Raw genomic sequence first — 17,514 nt, forward strand, 5'->3', positions numbered from 1 at the left:
CTCTGAGGAAATCTTTTTTTACAATTTATGTTTAAAGTAAACTTTCCTTTAAGAGCTCTTCACTTATTGTCACCCATGATTAAATCACTACTTGAATGAAAGTGGATTAAACTTTCATCTGAATTTAAAACATGTCTACTTTCAAAAGTGCTTAATAAAATCTGGGAAAAATATATTGAACAGTAAATTGTCTTTGCTGTTAAATCTTTCAATCTTTAAGTCTTGCATCTTCTTGTTAAAACGCAGCATCCATCAATCCCCTGGTGTTGTTTTCCTGTTCTTGCTGTAGGGTTAGCGATATTGATCCTTCTACAAATGTCCTCTAGCTCATTTTCCACTGGTTGTTATTCACTTGCTCTATTAGGCGTCTTAGGAGTCTTCTCATGCTGCCCTCAGCAGGAAGTAGCACATGAAAATCACACGGCAACAGCAAGGGATGAACGGGTCGACCAATGATGGTATTTCCACGCTGGAACCCTTAAATGTATTTTTTAGTTATTTAGATATCTATTATTTATCAGCTTTCCGCTGAAACTAGAATGAATGACAGTGTCTGAGGGTTAAAACAGATAAACCAGACATGATCACAATTGTACCTCTGATATATATGATGTTGACTTGTGTTCTTACATTATACAACATGTTTCAAACAATGGTCAATCCCAGATTTGGGTCGATTAAACTCTGGGTCCATGTTTTAGTCTGGACGAGCAGAAACAGATGTTTGAAACTGTGACGTAAAAACCAGCATCATCTCATACTGGTGTAGTATAATCCATTTCAAGCATTTTTACAGATTTAATTCATTAATATTTAAATAGCACAAAAAGCTAAATTAAATGAAGTAAACTGAATGGACCCGAGAACCAAAGGTTGTGCTGTGAGAGTAGAACACAGCTGGGGGGGGGGCATTGGTTTGTTATTGCCTCCAGGAGGAGAAGAGATCACTGACCAGGAAATGCACGAATGCCCCTCGAGCGCCTCTTAACTCTCTCTGGTCCGATCTCATTCTGTCCCAGCAGGGAATCTGTGGACACTAAAGGCCGGCGCATGCTTCTGCGTCGTCAGGGGCCCGCAGGCACGCAGCTGTAACGCAGGACTCATTCTCATTCATGGTTCTCCAACCGTTGCGCGTGTTGCCATGCAATTCCCCGCCAGAACACTAGGCGCAGTAATGTTTTTTGTCGAAGTCGGCTCTTCTTCGTGTGTTGCACGAAGAAGAGCGATTTATTTATTTATTTATTTATTTATTTATTTATTTACATCCGCCGGTTAGTGACGGGTTATACTAGTGGACATAGTGTCGGATCTCTTCTGCCAAGTGCTCTTCTATTTGGTCCATATTCGTTCTTCTAAATCTTCCGTGGTTTCCGGGCATGAACCGGAAATGCGACTCCGGAAATGATGTAGTCAGCAGACCAATCACAGCCCTCGCGGCCGGGTGACGCTTGCGGGGCTTTGCCGTCTAGTTAGAAAAATTGGCCGACGCACGTAAGGACGTAGGAAAGGACGTGAGGGGCCCGGAAGGGCTCCTGCGTCTCCGTTCCCGTGAAAACGCAGAAGCATGCGCCGGCCTTAAGGGTTGGAAGGAAAAGGTTGCGTTGGACTTCCTGTGTGTGTGTTTGTCCCCACAGATCCTGCACATCAGGGCCGGGTCTAGACAGGCATGTATGAGGGGGCAGCCACAAATCTTGAGGGGGCATTGTGCTTTATTATATTATTATTATTATAAATTGGGATTTAGTTTGAGGGGGCACAACATTTATTTGAGGGGGCCAGGCCCCCTCTTGCCCCTGCCTAGACCCGGCCCTGCTGCACATACTCCTCAAACACGCATTCAGCAAAAACACTTGATTTCAAACAGCAGATGAAAACATATCTAGCAAGTACGTAACTGCAGGCGGCTCCGGATGCAATTTGTGTTAATCGCTGATTTGATTTCCACACTTTTTTTAATGCAAACACCGGCTGAACTGTTCCGCCGCTCGGTTTCACGGCTGCCTGCTTGCTTCCTGCACACCTGTACAGTGTCAGCTGATGTTGTGACTCATGAGCTCCCCCCCCCACAGCGAGCCGGTGTTCTGTACGGCAGCTGGCAGGTTACTGAGCGGCTCTTGGCAGACACTGTCGCACTTTATCTCAATTTTACACGGTAAATGGGGTGTGGACAATGAAACTGTACACAAACTGTGATGATCCTCCTGTGGCTGCGACTCCTGAATTATGTTTTATGGATATCGCACAGAGCTGGAGGTTGAACAGATGAGCAGCTGGTTAGTTAAAAAAAAAGAAAATCTGCTTTTCATTTCTCTTTTAACTGATTTTTTGGGGATTAAATCAACCTGTTAAATAATGTGACACAACCGCAGTCCTGCACACGTCTATAAATCAATCCCGCCCCCTGAACACGCTGTTGTTGTGCAGCTAATTTATGGCTGTGAATAACAATTATTGTTCCTATTTTGATTGATCTGGCAATTAGTTTAATTTTCATCTATTAATCGTGTTGTCAACAAACAGAGAATGTCTGAAAAACACTCATCAAAATTTGAGTTTTTTTTTTAAATAGCTTGTTTTGTCCAAACAGAAGAATCGGATCAGAATCATCACAAGAAGAAGCTGAAGGAATGTTTGTAATTTTTACTTTATTATTATCCAACTGGTTGTGGATTAATGTCCCTTCATTTCATCTCTAAAGTAGTTTTCAATGACAATCAGTTTTTTTTTTTACAGTGGCCTTCTTCACAGGAATAAACAAATGTGTTGTCCATGGCAACGTTCGGCCTCATTGTTGTGTTTTTTAATAGTTGATGGACAACAAGGAAGGTCTATACCAGAGGAATAAGCACAGACATCACTTGTTGTTGTTAGTAGGATCACTTCATTGTTTGTGTGTAAAGATGGCCAACATGCCTCCTGCCGTACAAAACATGAAGCCAAAATACGTGCTGCCATCTTGTGCTGGTGTCGTGTTTCAGCTTGTTTTTACTGGATAAAAAAATAAACCCTCTAGAAAAATGTGGCCCATGTCCCATCTGCTAACATGGAGGTGGGAACATGTGCCGCATCCAGCCACCGGGAGGCGATCAAGATGTTTTGACTTTTATTTGAAGGAGCTGTCATGTCGTCCATCTTCATTTTTACGGCTATGGTTTTATTCCCTCCCAATTGTTTGAGTCATTCTTGTGGAAGAGAATCAAAATTCCTGGATTGGAAAAAAAACAAAAACATTGTTAGCAATACTTTCCCCAGACACAGACATTCCATGCTTAGCCTCCATCTCCATTTGAAAGGTGAGAATCGTATTTTTTTTGTTTAGCTAACGTTCCCCGTCCACCAGACGATGGGCGGCAGCGGTGCATGACGGAGCAGAGGAGCTCTGTGTCGAGAGGAGTGAGTCGCTCTGTGACAAAGACAGAAACCAGAGCTTGTCACAGTCGCTTGTCTCAGCCTCCAGTGACAGGATTACTCATCACACAGGGAGCTGTGCTAAGTCATACATGTTCATGCTCATATGATGAGAGAGAGAGAGGTGAAAAGGTCGAGAGGGAGGACTCCTGTTTCTGCAAGTGCACAGACGACGGTGTCACTCTGGTGGCGGCTGCCATCACGTCGTGTTTCAGGAGGGATTGAAATGGAGTAGATCCTAGTTCATGATTTCATTTTACCTTGTTTTATCATACACAAACCAGGCAGGTAGTAGCTTCCATGTTAGTGTTCGTCATCGATTGCTCTCACTTAAAGATCTAGTGTGTAAGATTTAGGTGAAATTGATCTATTGAAGAAAATTTTATATAGAATAATCTATCTTGTGATGTTTTCAATTGTTGTTTTCTTTACCCTGGAATGAACCCTTTATATTTAAATACTTTTATATTAACATTTGGAGTGGGTCCTCTCTACGGGGACCGCCATGTTTTTTTTACAGTAGCCCTAACTGGACAAACTTGATCACCTTTTGAGTTTTTATGACAACTGAAGCTACCACAGGTTCTCTTTTGTGTTTAAAAGGTGAGGGTGAGGTGAGGGGTGTTCAGCTGAAACATGCTACTTCACATGTCACTGAATTCTACACACTGAACCTTTAACCTTTTTGCCTGTTTGGTTCTTTGAATTCTCTCTTTAAATCCTCACAGCCGCTGCCTGGTTATGAATTATCACGACTCAAACCTGGGAGTGGGAGCATATATATGCATGTGAGAGAGAGAGGACTTCTATCTGACAGATACAAACAGCCCTTCTTAACTCCAGGTGCTATTAGCGTGGACATTTTCAGCCCAGAAATTGCAGGGGACAGAGGGAGGGAGGGAATGTGCATCTGTGATAACGAAATCGATTTCATTTAGAACTCATCAGCCGCGGCTCTTAGAGTGACAGCAAATAACAAAGAAGCGGCGAGCGTGCCGGTGAAAGGAGCCGGGCGCCGCTTTCCTCTGCGCGTTTCTTTTTTCAGGGACACAGTGTTGACCGTCCTCCAGTGCAAATGTTTCATCCTTTTGTTCTCCTGAGCCGAGCAAATTGTGTATATTGTTCAGATCCACGCTGGAAGAAGGGCACTTGTGTTGCCACCGGCTGGAATATCAATATCTCCATTCTCTCTCATCCTGCCGTACACCACATGTATAATTAAGGTTAGATAAATTACCATTAGAGCAGCGAGGGTCAATAGCAAACTGGAAAAAGGCTTTACTGTTGCAATAAATACCAACTGGGCCGGCTAATGGTTATTTTAATATTTCAAAGAATCTTCTATCTATATGTTTAATGGTTTAATATTCTAGGCTTATTGTTTAGTATTTACTAAATATAAGCAACATATAAAATGTCCAAACTTTAGGCTATAAATACAAATGGATTAAAAGGACGTCTCCATTTCATCCTAATGTACAAAATGAAAGACCTGAAACAAGATTTACCTCATTTGGAGTAATTTGGTCCTTTTCCTTTCTGAAGCCAACCACCAGGGGGCAATCCAGATAATTTGGTTCGTCGTCCATCTTTAGTCTATTGTACAACTCAGAGGTAAATGTCTTACACATTTAGTTTGGGAGCTTTCAGTTGTATAATATGATCCTCATCAGAACATGACGTTGCAGCGTGGCTGTGAAATTATAGATGTAAGTCCAAAGCTGAATTTTAAAATGCCCCTTTTAATATTGAAAACAGGACAATAGACAATAATTTCATCAAGTTGCTTTAGTGCCATTTTTTCAATCGAATCATTTAATTAACTTCAAACTAATTCAATCACAATGACTGGGAAAAACAATACAGACGATAAAGCAAAGAGAGAAACGACTCAAACAATTATCATTAATCACAATTTCTTTTCATTAAATTTCCCCTTGTTTGACTAAGTGCTTAATTGGATAATTATTTTTTGCTCGAAAAACAAACAGTCTTGACTTTACACGAGGTCAAAAATGAAAACACATGTTCCATCAGTGTCAGAATTCAGTTTTAATGACCCAGTTCAGTTTGATGAGAAAATCGAGTCTCTTAGTTTGTCATCTCGAAACTTTGTACAAGTCATCAGGTTTTATCAGAGGTTCCTTTCCCATCATCCTCCGTGATCAGAATAATTATCCTTCTGGGGTCTGTCTTTATCTCCTCTGTCACCTTTCAAACACTCAGTCATGTCAGAGTAACCGGTCTGCTATTTTAAATTATTCGTTCCCTGCCAGGGAAGCAGAGGAAGACGAAGGTGAGAAAGATGGAAAGGGACGGCTCCTGCCTGCCCCTCGCTGGAGGAGGAGGAGGAGGAGGAGGAGGAGGAGGAGGAGGAGGAGGAGGAGGAGGGACAGGCGGCGTTGACGGCCTAATCTCTGGCTCTGATTATCTCCTCATTACAATCAGACAGGAGCCACTCGAAGCAGACGAGAAGCTGTAATTATGCTCAAATCTCCCATGACTAAAACAGAGGATAATAAGCAGGGAAGCGTTCTGTCTGTTTAGTCGTCTGCTCTGTTCATTCCACTGTGGATGGAGATTTTTTTCTGGCAAGTTCAAGTGGAAGCGGTTGAATAATTAAACACCAGACTTTTATTAGCTTTATTTTGAAGCCAGATGTAGTTTGTCTCTGTTTAAATATCAAATCTCTATAATATCTCTAAAATATCAAACATCATTTACATTTTTCTGTCACAAGGTGTTGATGACGATATCTCAGGAATCATTGCTAAAAAAATTGTTTTTATATATTTGCGGATATATCAGCGTTTACATTATTTTACTGTTTACTGTTGGTGCGCGATCCAATCTCTCCTCTCCGATGATTTTGCTTTTACACATCAGTATCTAAACTAAAGATATATACCATCTGGTTTATGGAACTTTTCTTATGACCGTGCGTCTCCTTCGGCTGCATCTGCCTGACACCAGAGAGAAAACACCACTTTTCCAAAATGTCAGGGCAACTGAAGCATGTAAAATAATAACATTTCAATTGACACCTTGATTTGAATGGTAAATGGCTGACCTGCAAATTTCCCTGGAGAACGGCTGGCAGGGGGAAATGGAGGGGAATGAAACACACACCCGACCAGACGGAATAAGGCTAACCTAGCATGTCAAACCCCCCCTCCCGCCTTTGACCGTCTTCCTATTACATGATGGAAGCGATAACTGCGTGCAAAAAGTTGCCTTGAAGACTCGAACACTCAAACTAAATCTGTTTCCTCTGTTTTTCTCTCCTGACAGCTTCCAAACAACACTCTGCCAGCCACTTAAGGCCGATGAGCGGAAAGCAGCCGACACCACGGTGGAGGCGGCCGGCAGAAACGGCTGCATCAAGGGGAAAGCACGCAAGCACCACAGCCGGCGCCGGGCCAGGAGGTGAGCCGGTCTTTACTCTGTCACAAACGCTGAGCAGCGACACTCCAAATCCATCAACACAGTTTTTTTCACAACACAAAGAAACAAAGGCTTACAAGGGGAACGTCAAGAAATCAATATGCTCTAAAGTTGCAGTCGCTGTAGATCAGAGCGAAACCTTTCTGATGGAGAATCTGTTGAAGTTTTTGTTTGTTTTTTGAAGGTGTTTTTGTAGATTACAGCTCTGATGATAAAGTCTTGTCACAGTTCACCTGAAGACTCCTCCAGGGGCTCCACTCTCTAATCTCTATATTCTGCTGTGGCGAATGTAAACAGTCTTATCAGGCCCGAGCCCGGTGGAGAATCACAAAGATGTTGTGAGGAATTCGGCACCGAGTCGTTCGGATTCCTCTCTTCCACCGACGCCTCGCACATGAAGTCTCTTTCACACGCCGAGAATAGTTCCCAGTCGTTTTATTCCAAGGTTTGGAGATAGAAGCCGATTTTCTTTAAAAACAAGCTTCTTAATTAATCCGACACCTTCAAAGCCGTTTGCAGTAACACATCCGACGAGCAGCCAGCGAAATGTAAAACACGACTGAAGCCGCATTTGATTGTTAGAGTGTTAGAGAGGATCGCAAAGTTGAATCGCTTCCGTTAGGATGAGCTTTACTCAGCAAGCGGCTTCTCTTTGTTTTTTGAAGTTAACAGCGAGCAAGTGAGAATGTCCCCGGCTTCTGATAATCATTTTTCATAATGATGTTTCTGGATCTTTTATTGTTTCTGGATTTAGCTCCATGCAAGAAAAGACATCAGATGAGAAAGGGAAAAAAAGAAAAGCATGGTGAGAGAGATTTATAGTGTTTGTCTGCTTTTGAAACTGAGCGTTTCCTGTGAGCTGAGTATGATTTGTGTGTTCAGCTTCTCCAAGTGGCAGCAAGACACACAAAGTCTTTATGAAACGGAGCCACTGAGGATTCAGAAGCCTCAGTAAAGTGAACATATATATTAATATGTATTAAATTAATTATGCTATCCCCATACTTACTAATTATGCCGTCTTATGGTCCATTTCTGCTTCTTTTGCTCAAAATGTATCTTTCATGAAAGTGGATTCATTTCATCTTAAGTAACCAGAGATGCTCTTGACTTACTTTACTCTTTACTAAAACACACTGCAATTTTCAATTATTTTGAGAAATCAACTGATCCGGATCCGACCCAGACAGGAATTCAGTTTTGTGTCTGAACCCTGCTCGAGCACGATGTTTTCCCAGTTAACAGGAATGTCAGGTTTTGTTTTGTAGGATCCAACAAGTTAGGTCATGGTAGCGTTATTAGTGTTGTAGTTGCCAACACTAGCACCACTTCTTGCAGTTGGTAAATGTGGCCATTTTACCTATGTACTGGCCGATTCCTAGCCTGGCATTTTCAGCTGTAGTGGAGGCAGTTCCGATGCTGGAACATCTCTAGTGGACACTATTCAACCCTGTCGGAAAAACACCTTTTTCTGCAGAAATAGAAGAAGCAAAAAATCCTGTATTCGTCCCTTTGTCCAGTTCTTCATTGGCTCACGTTCCGTCCTTCCCCCAAGTTCCGAGGACATCTGTCGAGTAGCTTTTGTTCAGTCCTGCTGACGAACAAACAAATCAATGGGAACAGAAGCAAAAGCTCCTCGCTGGAGGTGAACAGCAAGAAAAGAAAAGATGCATGACAACACAATATGTTTCCATGTGTTTGTTTCCATTCAGTGAAAGCGGCGAAGGAGAAAGACTCATTTTCCAAATCAAAATCTTTGTCTCAATTACAAAACACTGCAAATCGCTGCCTGAGAGAAATCTCGTGTTTAGAGAAGAAGTTTGTTCTGTGGATTGTTATCTTGCTAATTGGCCGGCAGCCGCCCCAATTTAGCAGAGCAACCGATGTTAATTATAACACGTCGCTGACACCGGCTCGCCTCAAGGAAAAGTACGTTAGCTGCAGCGAGCGACTTTTGGGAAGTACGTGTTGCATATTTAATTACAAGAGAACCCGACAAGAGACATCGAAAATCCATCTGATCACGAGCGCACGAAACACAACAACAGCGACAACAAACAGGAACCAGAGCCTGACACCGAGCAAGAGAGGGTTTCTTTTATATGCCGACATATTCATGAGGAAGTTACACGGATTCATTTATGGTTTTCATGCATGATTGCGGCAAAAAAAAAGGAGAAAAAGCCGACGTGCTCTTGAGGAAAACAGGCGGCGTTCAGAATCAAGCATATTCTCATCAGATGTCCCCAAATCCTTTTTTTTCATTCGCCATTGTTCCGGCACAATCACCGTTCCCAGTCTTGCCGGCAATTGACTGCTCTCTCATTCTCCCTTTCATTCTCTGCACCTCATCAAAAGAAACAGTTTCTGCTGGCAAGAAAAAAGGGAAAAATGCAAATGTGGAGGCCTGGTGCTCGTTTTTTTCCAGCAAGGCCAGGAATGGTGGAGGTGTTAATGAGTGACAAAGCATTCTCATTACCAGGAGAGGGTACTTGGGCTCGCTCTGTCTAATCAGCTCTAATGCATTCCAGCTCCTAATGCTCCCAAACTGCCGACTGCGCCGAGCAGGGCCATTCATTACCACCAGACAGTCCTCTGCCTCCAGAGGAACGGGCGCTCGCCGTCTCCGCAGCTCTGTGGTCGCATTCGTCAAGGAGTGCAGTTTGTCACTGTCGGGATCGGTTGTGATCACACTCACCTGTGCACATGACCCGCTGCTGGTGTGAGGTGGAGGAGCGTCTCCCACAGTTTGACGGAAATAACTCCCCCAGTGAGCGTGAAGGTGCTGAAAAAAGGTGTCGTAGCTCTGCTGTTTGGAGGGAATTTGATGTTTCCAGCCCCCAGAGCTCAGCTTTGTTGCTCGAATTTGCTAACATTAAATGTCAATTCCTGTTCTAACTTATAATAAATTCCACTTTTAGTTTTACACGAGACGACCATAGGACACGGGAAGACATTTGAACAGAGGCAGAACTTTTTGAGAAGAGACTTTGTGAGTTGATGAGAAACTACAGGTGTCTATATGATGACTTCCCCCCGGGAACAGGGATAAACAACCACTTCTGCCTCTTTATTAATATTTACAATATCACATCCTCCTTGGGACTATGTGGGCAGTATTGGTCACACCTTTTAAAATGGACATATCTCTTTTCGTACTTAAAGGCGGCATCAATTAGTGTTAACGAGGCTGCTGATTTACTCACTTTTCTCATTAATATGGAAACATTTCATTTTAATCGTTGCATTCTGAGTATTAACCCTCAATTTATCTCATAATCTGTCGATTTATCCCACGTCTGTTATTTCCATCAGCTGTTTGTTCAGTCAGCGTCAGCAGTTTCTATACTTCTCTGTCTGTGTGTGAGCTCATGAGCTTGTCAGTGTAATAACTGAGTGTCTAATGTCTCCACGCCTCCACCTTATTAACTACCCCTCCGTTAATCATGTGCTCACTCCGTCACTCCCACATGATATTCAGTTTCAATTCCGGTTTAACCTACAGCACACGGCCTTTCAAGTTGTCCTGTTATTAAAGCCAAGGTGAGGCTGCTCAAGTGAATTACAATCAAAGGCGTCTTCTCTCCGTCTCCTCTTCTCTCCGTCTCCTCTTCTCTCTCGCTTGCTGCTTCCTGCCTTTTCTCCTGATGAATTTCCCTCCGTCTGTACTTGAAAGGTCCGTTCATCGAGCCCGTGGCCTGAGGTTCTTCACGGGCCTTTCTTCTCCTTTTTCCCTGCATACGTTATTTTCAAAGAGCAAATGAAGTGGACCTCTGGATGGCGATCAAGCTGTCAACCGACGGAGTCTGACAACTTTCTTTTCTCCGTAATGATGAATTCACGCTGTCAAGAGGGGGAATGGGTGGAGGACAGGAACATCTCAGTGCAGTGTTCTTTGAGTGTCACCATGTTCAGTTTGAAGTAAAGTCATGGAGGCTTGTGCGTCTGTGCATTTGTACAGTTTCCTCCCTGTCTGTCCTCCACATCTTCTCCCTATCAACATATCTGCCCCTGTTGTTTCAATCCGTTCAGCCCCACCCCTGCTACCACCCCTTTTTCCTCTATTTGTTTATTAATAAGAACTCCTGAAAATCAGATCTTGACATTTTCCTTAGTTTCTCTTTCACATATGAAGAACGCAGCAGGAGATTGTCGACCCAAAAGTTTTCAAATTTGTTTTCTTTCCAATTTGACATCTTTGTCGGTGTCTACATGAATGGATCATCTTTTCCATCCAGATACATTTGTATTATCCCATTTATTACTTAAGTAACGTCATCAACATGTCCCACTCGCTGAGTGGGAATTTTTCGGACATAAAAACAACAGAATATTGAGAAAAAAGTTGTGTCTGTGAAATGTGAATGCATTTCAAAGTCCAATCTACTAACATGCAGGAGGCTGGTGCATGACCTATCCTGCAGCCAGCCCCCAGGGGGCGATCAACATAATTTGGCTTCACATTTGGGACTTGTCACATCGTTCGTTTATGTATCCAGTCTATGGGATTGTGTTAGCTTGAGCAAGGTGGAAAAAAAGGATCCTCCATCAGTCTATTAAGCATTCATGAAGAGAACTATACTGATTCTACACAGTCAGCTGTGTAACGTCCTCTTTGGCTCAGGAGCAGCTTTGTCAAGTCCAATAAAATGCCTGAAGTGACATTCCTTGATTAATCGTGGCCTGATCTTGTAGAACACATCTCCTGCGTCAGGAAGGCTGAAGCTTGAATGACGCAGGAGTTTCCCGGGTCACCCAGGTCTAAGAAAAGATGCTCGTCAATGAATTTCATCATCATCATCATCAGTGATTGAGTTTATTTGCATAATAAATAGTCTGCAGGGGACGCTGGGATTCATTCACAAACATTTAAAAAAAAACTGTGGTAAGCTCCCTGATGAATTAAACTGCTGGAGTGTTTGTTTAAGATTAAAAACTCGCGCCATCAGCACTTTCCTTAACAAAATATAAGCTACATCCACACTTCATCATTTTCAAACTACTACGATCTCCTTCCACAGGAGGGTTTGGCTCCTTAGCAGTTTAAATCTGGTTTTCAAATGAACATGTAGAAGTATGATGAACATGTAGGAGTATGATGAACATGTAGAGGTATGGATGTAGCCCTTGTGCTCACCGACACCGCTGCAGTGAAGTTAGCTCCACCCGTACCTCACCCCTCCCGCCCGGATGGGAAATCCACTTTGACTTCAGCGCAGCTCCCTGGCATGTGATCTGCTCTGTGCCTTGTACGAGTCTGGATGGGATTTCTATCATTCTGCTGCGAGGGGATCATCTCATGTGGGACGTTCGGCTCGCAGATAATCTCCCTGACGATTGTTGTTGTGAGAGGAATCAGGAGGCATTTGTGTGCCGTCGTGCAAAAGCCCACGATGAGTCATGTGGATCATTGTACTCCTTCCATTCTGTTGGGGTTTGTTTGTGAAGAATTTAGTGGGAAATATACGTGAGGAAAACTCCAGCAGATGAGGCTGTGTGGAGTTTTATAGAGTGAGTTTCATACTTGGCATGAAATGCACAAAGCAACATGTTGTTTTTATGAATAAGTAAATGCGGGTGAAGAAAGTGATGCTGTGTCTGTTCTCACGCTGCAGGGTCATGAGTTACTGCAGCTGTTAATGGAACCTGTGGGTGTTTTCATTCAGTCTTTACTGTTAACACAAGTATTTTATTGGACTTGTGTTAAATTGTCTCATTTGAATGGGTTTTGCTCACAGAGTAAATTGACAAAAATTCACAGCTGATTTCACTGGGACTTAAGAAAGTAGTTCAGGATTTTTCTCAGTTGTACTTTTTCTGATACTTTCAGCTCCTTCATTGAAACTCATACTTTCACTTGACAAAGGGATTGATTTTCAAAAGCCACAATTCGAATTCGTGTTCAGTGACATTTCCTTTTTATTTTTAGGTTTTGTTAATGTTTCTTTCTTGCTATCTCACATCTGTGCATGGCAGCTAGGACAAGGCCAGAAAACATGTCTTATACCAAGATAGATATCGACTGATAAATATACTTTGAAATAAGTTGGCAATGATTTCTAGGATGTTCTAAAACCCTTTTGACAAAGAAATGTAACTTAGGGTTAATATTTGACTGTTTAACCAAAAACGAATTTAACCAAATATTTAGAATATAAATAAAAATGAAACAATCCTATTCATATCAGTAATATTGACAAACTACAATTTGCTGTAGACAAACTCGCATTATTTATTACATGAAATAAAAGCTTTAATACCAGCAAACATAAACACTGACACCAGTTTGTCTGTGGATGTCTAAAAAAGGCTGATTAAAATCCAATAAATCATTCAGGCCTCTGGCTATCATCAATATTTATGTAACAAAGACTCAGTTCTTTCTGTTCACTGCTTCGCCGTCTCGACAAAGGTTTTCTGATCAACTGTTTATAAATCAAATTCCAAAACTCCATAGATTTGAACTCACCTATTCGGCCGAATCCTTTCAGCTGAGGTTTCACATCATCTCATGTCCAGTTGAGTTAAATCAGAAGTGTCCCGTGTGCTCTGTCTCCCGCTCGCAGCCCCTCCTTCGATGGGGAGCTCTCTCCTCGGCACAAGGCCAAGAAGAAGAAGAGAAAGTCCGAGCGCAAGAGGAAGAGGAAAAGGTCAGTTCCCAAAATAAGACGACTCTGCAGTGAGGTGTATTGTCGGATGTCTTTTGTTATGCGTCCTGACATAAATAAACCGAGAGGTGTGGAGGTGGAATTCATCTTTATTCTGTCTCCCGCTCCAGGTCTCCTTCTTACAGCCTGTCGCCAGTGAGGAAGAAGAAAAAGAAGAAGAAGAAGAGCTCCAAGAAAAGCAAGCGGCACAGGTACCTCTCGCTCACTGTGACAATTTCCACAAAATGGCAAAACAGTTATATTTAGCTGACCCAAATCATGTTCCTTCACTTTTCAGATACACCTCCAAGAAATCCAAACACAGGTACGTGTCATTATTGGAATATTTTGTTGCACGTATTGTTGCCGCGGCTCTTTCAGCTTCTCCCTCCAGCAAGAAATCTGTTTCAGGCTCCGTCGGTTTTAATGCTCCTCGCTCACGACTCTGTTCTCTCTCGTCTCACCAGCTCTTCAAGTTTAAAACATAAGAGGAAGGATAAACGCAAGCACAAGAAAAGGTCAGTGTGCGGCTGCTGCCCCCCCCCCCCCCGATCGTTATGTCTCCAAAACCTACACAACTTCAGCTCCCTCCTCCCTGTGATCAGAACACCGCTTTCTGAGGAGGCTCCTCCGACTCTGTTGTTGTTGTTGGGTGCATTCAGAAACATGCAACTTTTAATTATCTGTGAAAACACCCTGGCAACGAGTAAAACAGATTGAAACTCCAAGCCACAAAAATAGGGAAAAAAAGGGGTGAAAGGGTAAAAAAATCCAATTTCCTGCAGCATTTTATAATTCGACTTCTTTGGTTCCCCCGGCTGCTTCTTCTTTTTCTTTCTTCTACTCCTCAACATCACTTTCCTGTTCTTTTTAGACCTTTACTCCATATTTCAGAACCTCGTCACGTAAGAAGCTGACTGAGAAAATATGAGTTTTAGATGAAACCTTTTTGAATTCTAAATCTTTGTACTGAAACAGGTTTGATCTGATTTAGCTTTAGTCATCTTGGACAGCACACATCCGAAGATCTAAACATGTTTACACAGCATCAGCAGCAAAAAGCAGGGAAATTAACATTTTCTAAGAGTTGCTATTTCTGTATATTCACTAAAAAATAATATGTAGTTAAAACTCATCCACAGGAAATTTAATACTTTCACATAAAGGTCACTGTTGGACGTTGTTCACCCCAGGGACCAGGGGTAAATAGGATGTTACACACTCTGAAATGAGTTTGAACAAAACTGAGCTATTTTTTGTTTGTGTTTCCATTAGTTCCAAATTTAATAAATTTACAGCAAAACGAAGCAGCTAGTTCTCATATTTAAGAAGCTGTTTGTGCTAAATAACAGGATTGATTAATTGATTATAACAATTATTGACGTGTATTTTCTGTCAGTCGACTCATCTCAGTCCTCGTAGCTCTTTAATCCACTTGTGCCTTCCCCCCCCCGCTCTCCTCATCACCTCCCTCAGCTCCCGGACTCACTCCCGGAGGACGCGGCGTTATCGGAGGTCAGAGTCGTACAGTTCCTCCTGCCACTCATCCGCAGAGTACAGGTAAGAGACCCCCGTCCCTGTCCCTTCCCCCCCTCCTCATGCCTCGACTCCCTGGGTTTATCTTATCAGTGCTGCCGGGGGGGGGGGGGACTGCGGTGTTCCTGGTCACGCCACAGCGATGACTGATAAGGCAGAGGTGACTTCCTGATCTCAGACGCGACCAGCTCTTATCAGCGCTTCACAGGAAATGGCCCCAAAATCATTCTCCAGATTGATGCTCTCAATTATAGAGAAATAGTGAGAAAAATTTGAGACGTGTGATGATGTGAAAGATGTTTTTCTATTATACTGAACCGGGTGAAGATCTCCAGTATTTAGCAGAATAACCAGAGATGCTTCCAGTTCCCTCAGGAGAGCACAGACTCAGTTCTTGAACTTTGACACATGAGAGCAGATGGAATTTATTTCAGTGATAATCTGTAATTAACCATTTTAAAATCTGCCTGGAGTTTTCTATTCATCAGAGGAAATTCCAATTAAAATCAATACATTTTGAGCTAGTGACAACAGCACTTATGGAGGTTGTTCATAGGAAGTCAAAACACCACGTTAGAAGAAAATATTGTGGATGTAGATCCAGATGTTTCCTTGACATTAAATTTGAATAAGTTCTACTACTCAGCATGAAAAACTAAATGCAGTGTTTCCCCACAGAAACCATCAGCAGAAGTCTGTGGTGCATCAGGCTCTAGGAGACCTGGCAGCGGTCAGACAGGACACGGACACGAAGTGGAGACCAGCAACCAAATCAGTCTGTAAAACGGCTCCAAAGTATCGCTCCATCCTCTCAACCAGCACAGTAAGTAACTTTCAGGACTCTGACGAAGCCGCTGTTTGATTTCTGTCACAGGCCAAGTCAAATAACTTGGTGTCGGTCAAAACTAAAATCTTCACAGAGACATAGTCGAGTCTGGGAAGTCGATCTTTAAAAAATAAGGGAAATCTTGCCTTAAATATGAACATAAAATCATCTAAGAGATGATTATATACAAAATTGAAGATACAGCACATGTCCCGACTCTGACCTAGTTTAAAGAATTCTTTATTTTGTTGTAATTTGAAAACTAACAGTATCCAGTGCTTTGCATAGTGATAACGACACCCTGGAGAAATGACATGTTCTCTCAACCACAGCAAAGTGAACTTTACTTCAACTCCTGAAAATAAAAGCGTCAAATCCAAATGGAAATTAACAGCGATGGCGATTATTTTAGTTTCAAGAGCTGCTTCTCCCTCCACGTGCTTTTTCCTTTTAAACTATTACTGCAAAGAGGTGATGTTCTGGTCAGTGTTTGGAAAAGGAAACCGGATGTGTTTGATTCCTACAGGATGAAACATTGGATATTATACTGGTGAAAAACTGTCCTGCTGCACAGGAAGTGATGTTTTTTGTTTTTAATTAAGACAAATTCATTTTTTGTCAGCAGATAGCAAACACTTGTTTGTTGTTGGACATGTAAAGTTCGTCAGAGTGCTAATGTGTCGTTAATGTTAACAGTGAGGGACAGTTACAGGTGGAACATTAAGCAATGTTTCCTTTATTCTGCACAAATACTTGCATTTAATGTAATCATAAACTGGACATAAAGATGAATAATATTCACTTTCCTTTTGTTTTTATTTCCCCCTTCGGACAAATACAACTTTAAAAACCTGTAAACACTTTTTATTTACTTTACTGGCCTCATTTATAATTTGGTCGATGAAAATCAGCTGATATGAGACTTTCACAGCCATAAAGGTATCACTGTTCATGTTTGAAACTATAATAACTTTTATTCTACATAATAACTAATGCAAGAAAGATTCACATCTCCTAATTCAAGTTCTTTTTATTTTGATCTACATGTTTTCATTTTATTTATAGTTTGTAACAGAATTTATGGTTAAAACGTTGAATATCAAGCCTCGATTACATATCTTGATAACAACACTTTGGGCTCCAGCTCTCAGTTTAAAGAGGTAAATAAAACTCCTGCTGTGCACAAGGATCATAATTTTATCTTATTCTGTTTTATGACGTCTAAGTACTCACATATTGATATTTTCTCCTGGAACCTGTTTTGACATCAGGCCAAAGATATATATTTATACATATTTCCTTTTCGATTTGGCTGCTCTCCGTCCTCTCAGGTCACTGCGTCTGTTGTGTGTTGTGTTTCCAGCCGACAGAGACAAAAAAAAAGTGTGATTGACAACATTCAGATGACAGACTGTGCATTTTGAACATTGTGCTGTTTATTGCAAGTTGATTTTCCCCATTTATTAGTTTTATTTCTGAAGCAATGTTCTCCCAAAGAGCCTCGTAAACACGGCTAGGGCCTTAAACTCAGTGTCTCAAGCCTATTGGAGCATAACAAGTATTTAATTTCTCTCCAGCAATCATTAAATTATGCTAATTGCACAGACAGATGTTTTTAATTACACACCACAGGGTTTTAATTGAAATTCAATA

The 17,514-nt window shown here is 41.8% G+C and overlaps 1 protein-coding gene across 1 annotated transcript in view; it reads left to right on the forward strand.

Annotated features, from left to right (window-relative positions):
* Window positions 1–17,514, forward strand: part of srrm4 (serine/arginine repetitive matrix 4) — a 49,422-nt gene that overhangs the window by 27,892 nt on the left and 4,016 nt on the right. Inside the window, exons 2-8 of the mRNA XM_061070755.1 lie at window positions 6,700–6,834; window positions 13,419–13,502; window positions 13,631–13,711; window positions 13,798–13,824; window positions 13,967–14,017; window positions 14,976–15,059; window positions 15,714–15,858. Coding sequence (XP_060926738.1) covers window positions 6,700–6,834; window positions 13,419–13,502; window positions 13,631–13,711; window positions 13,798–13,824; window positions 13,967–14,017; window positions 14,976–15,059; window positions 15,714–15,858 — 607 coding nt within the window. The remainder of the gene's footprint in view (window positions 1–6,699; window positions 6,835–13,418; window positions 13,503–13,630; window positions 13,712–13,797; window positions 13,825–13,966; window positions 14,018–14,975; window positions 15,060–15,713; window positions 15,859–17,514) is intronic.

The sequence above is a fragment of the Limanda limanda genome, chromosome 5, assembly GCF_963576545.1.
Source record: "Limanda limanda chromosome 5, fLimLim1.1, whole genome shotgun sequence".
Classification (NCBI taxonomy): Eukaryota; Metazoa; Chordata; class Actinopteri; order Pleuronectiformes; family Pleuronectidae; genus Limanda; species Limanda limanda.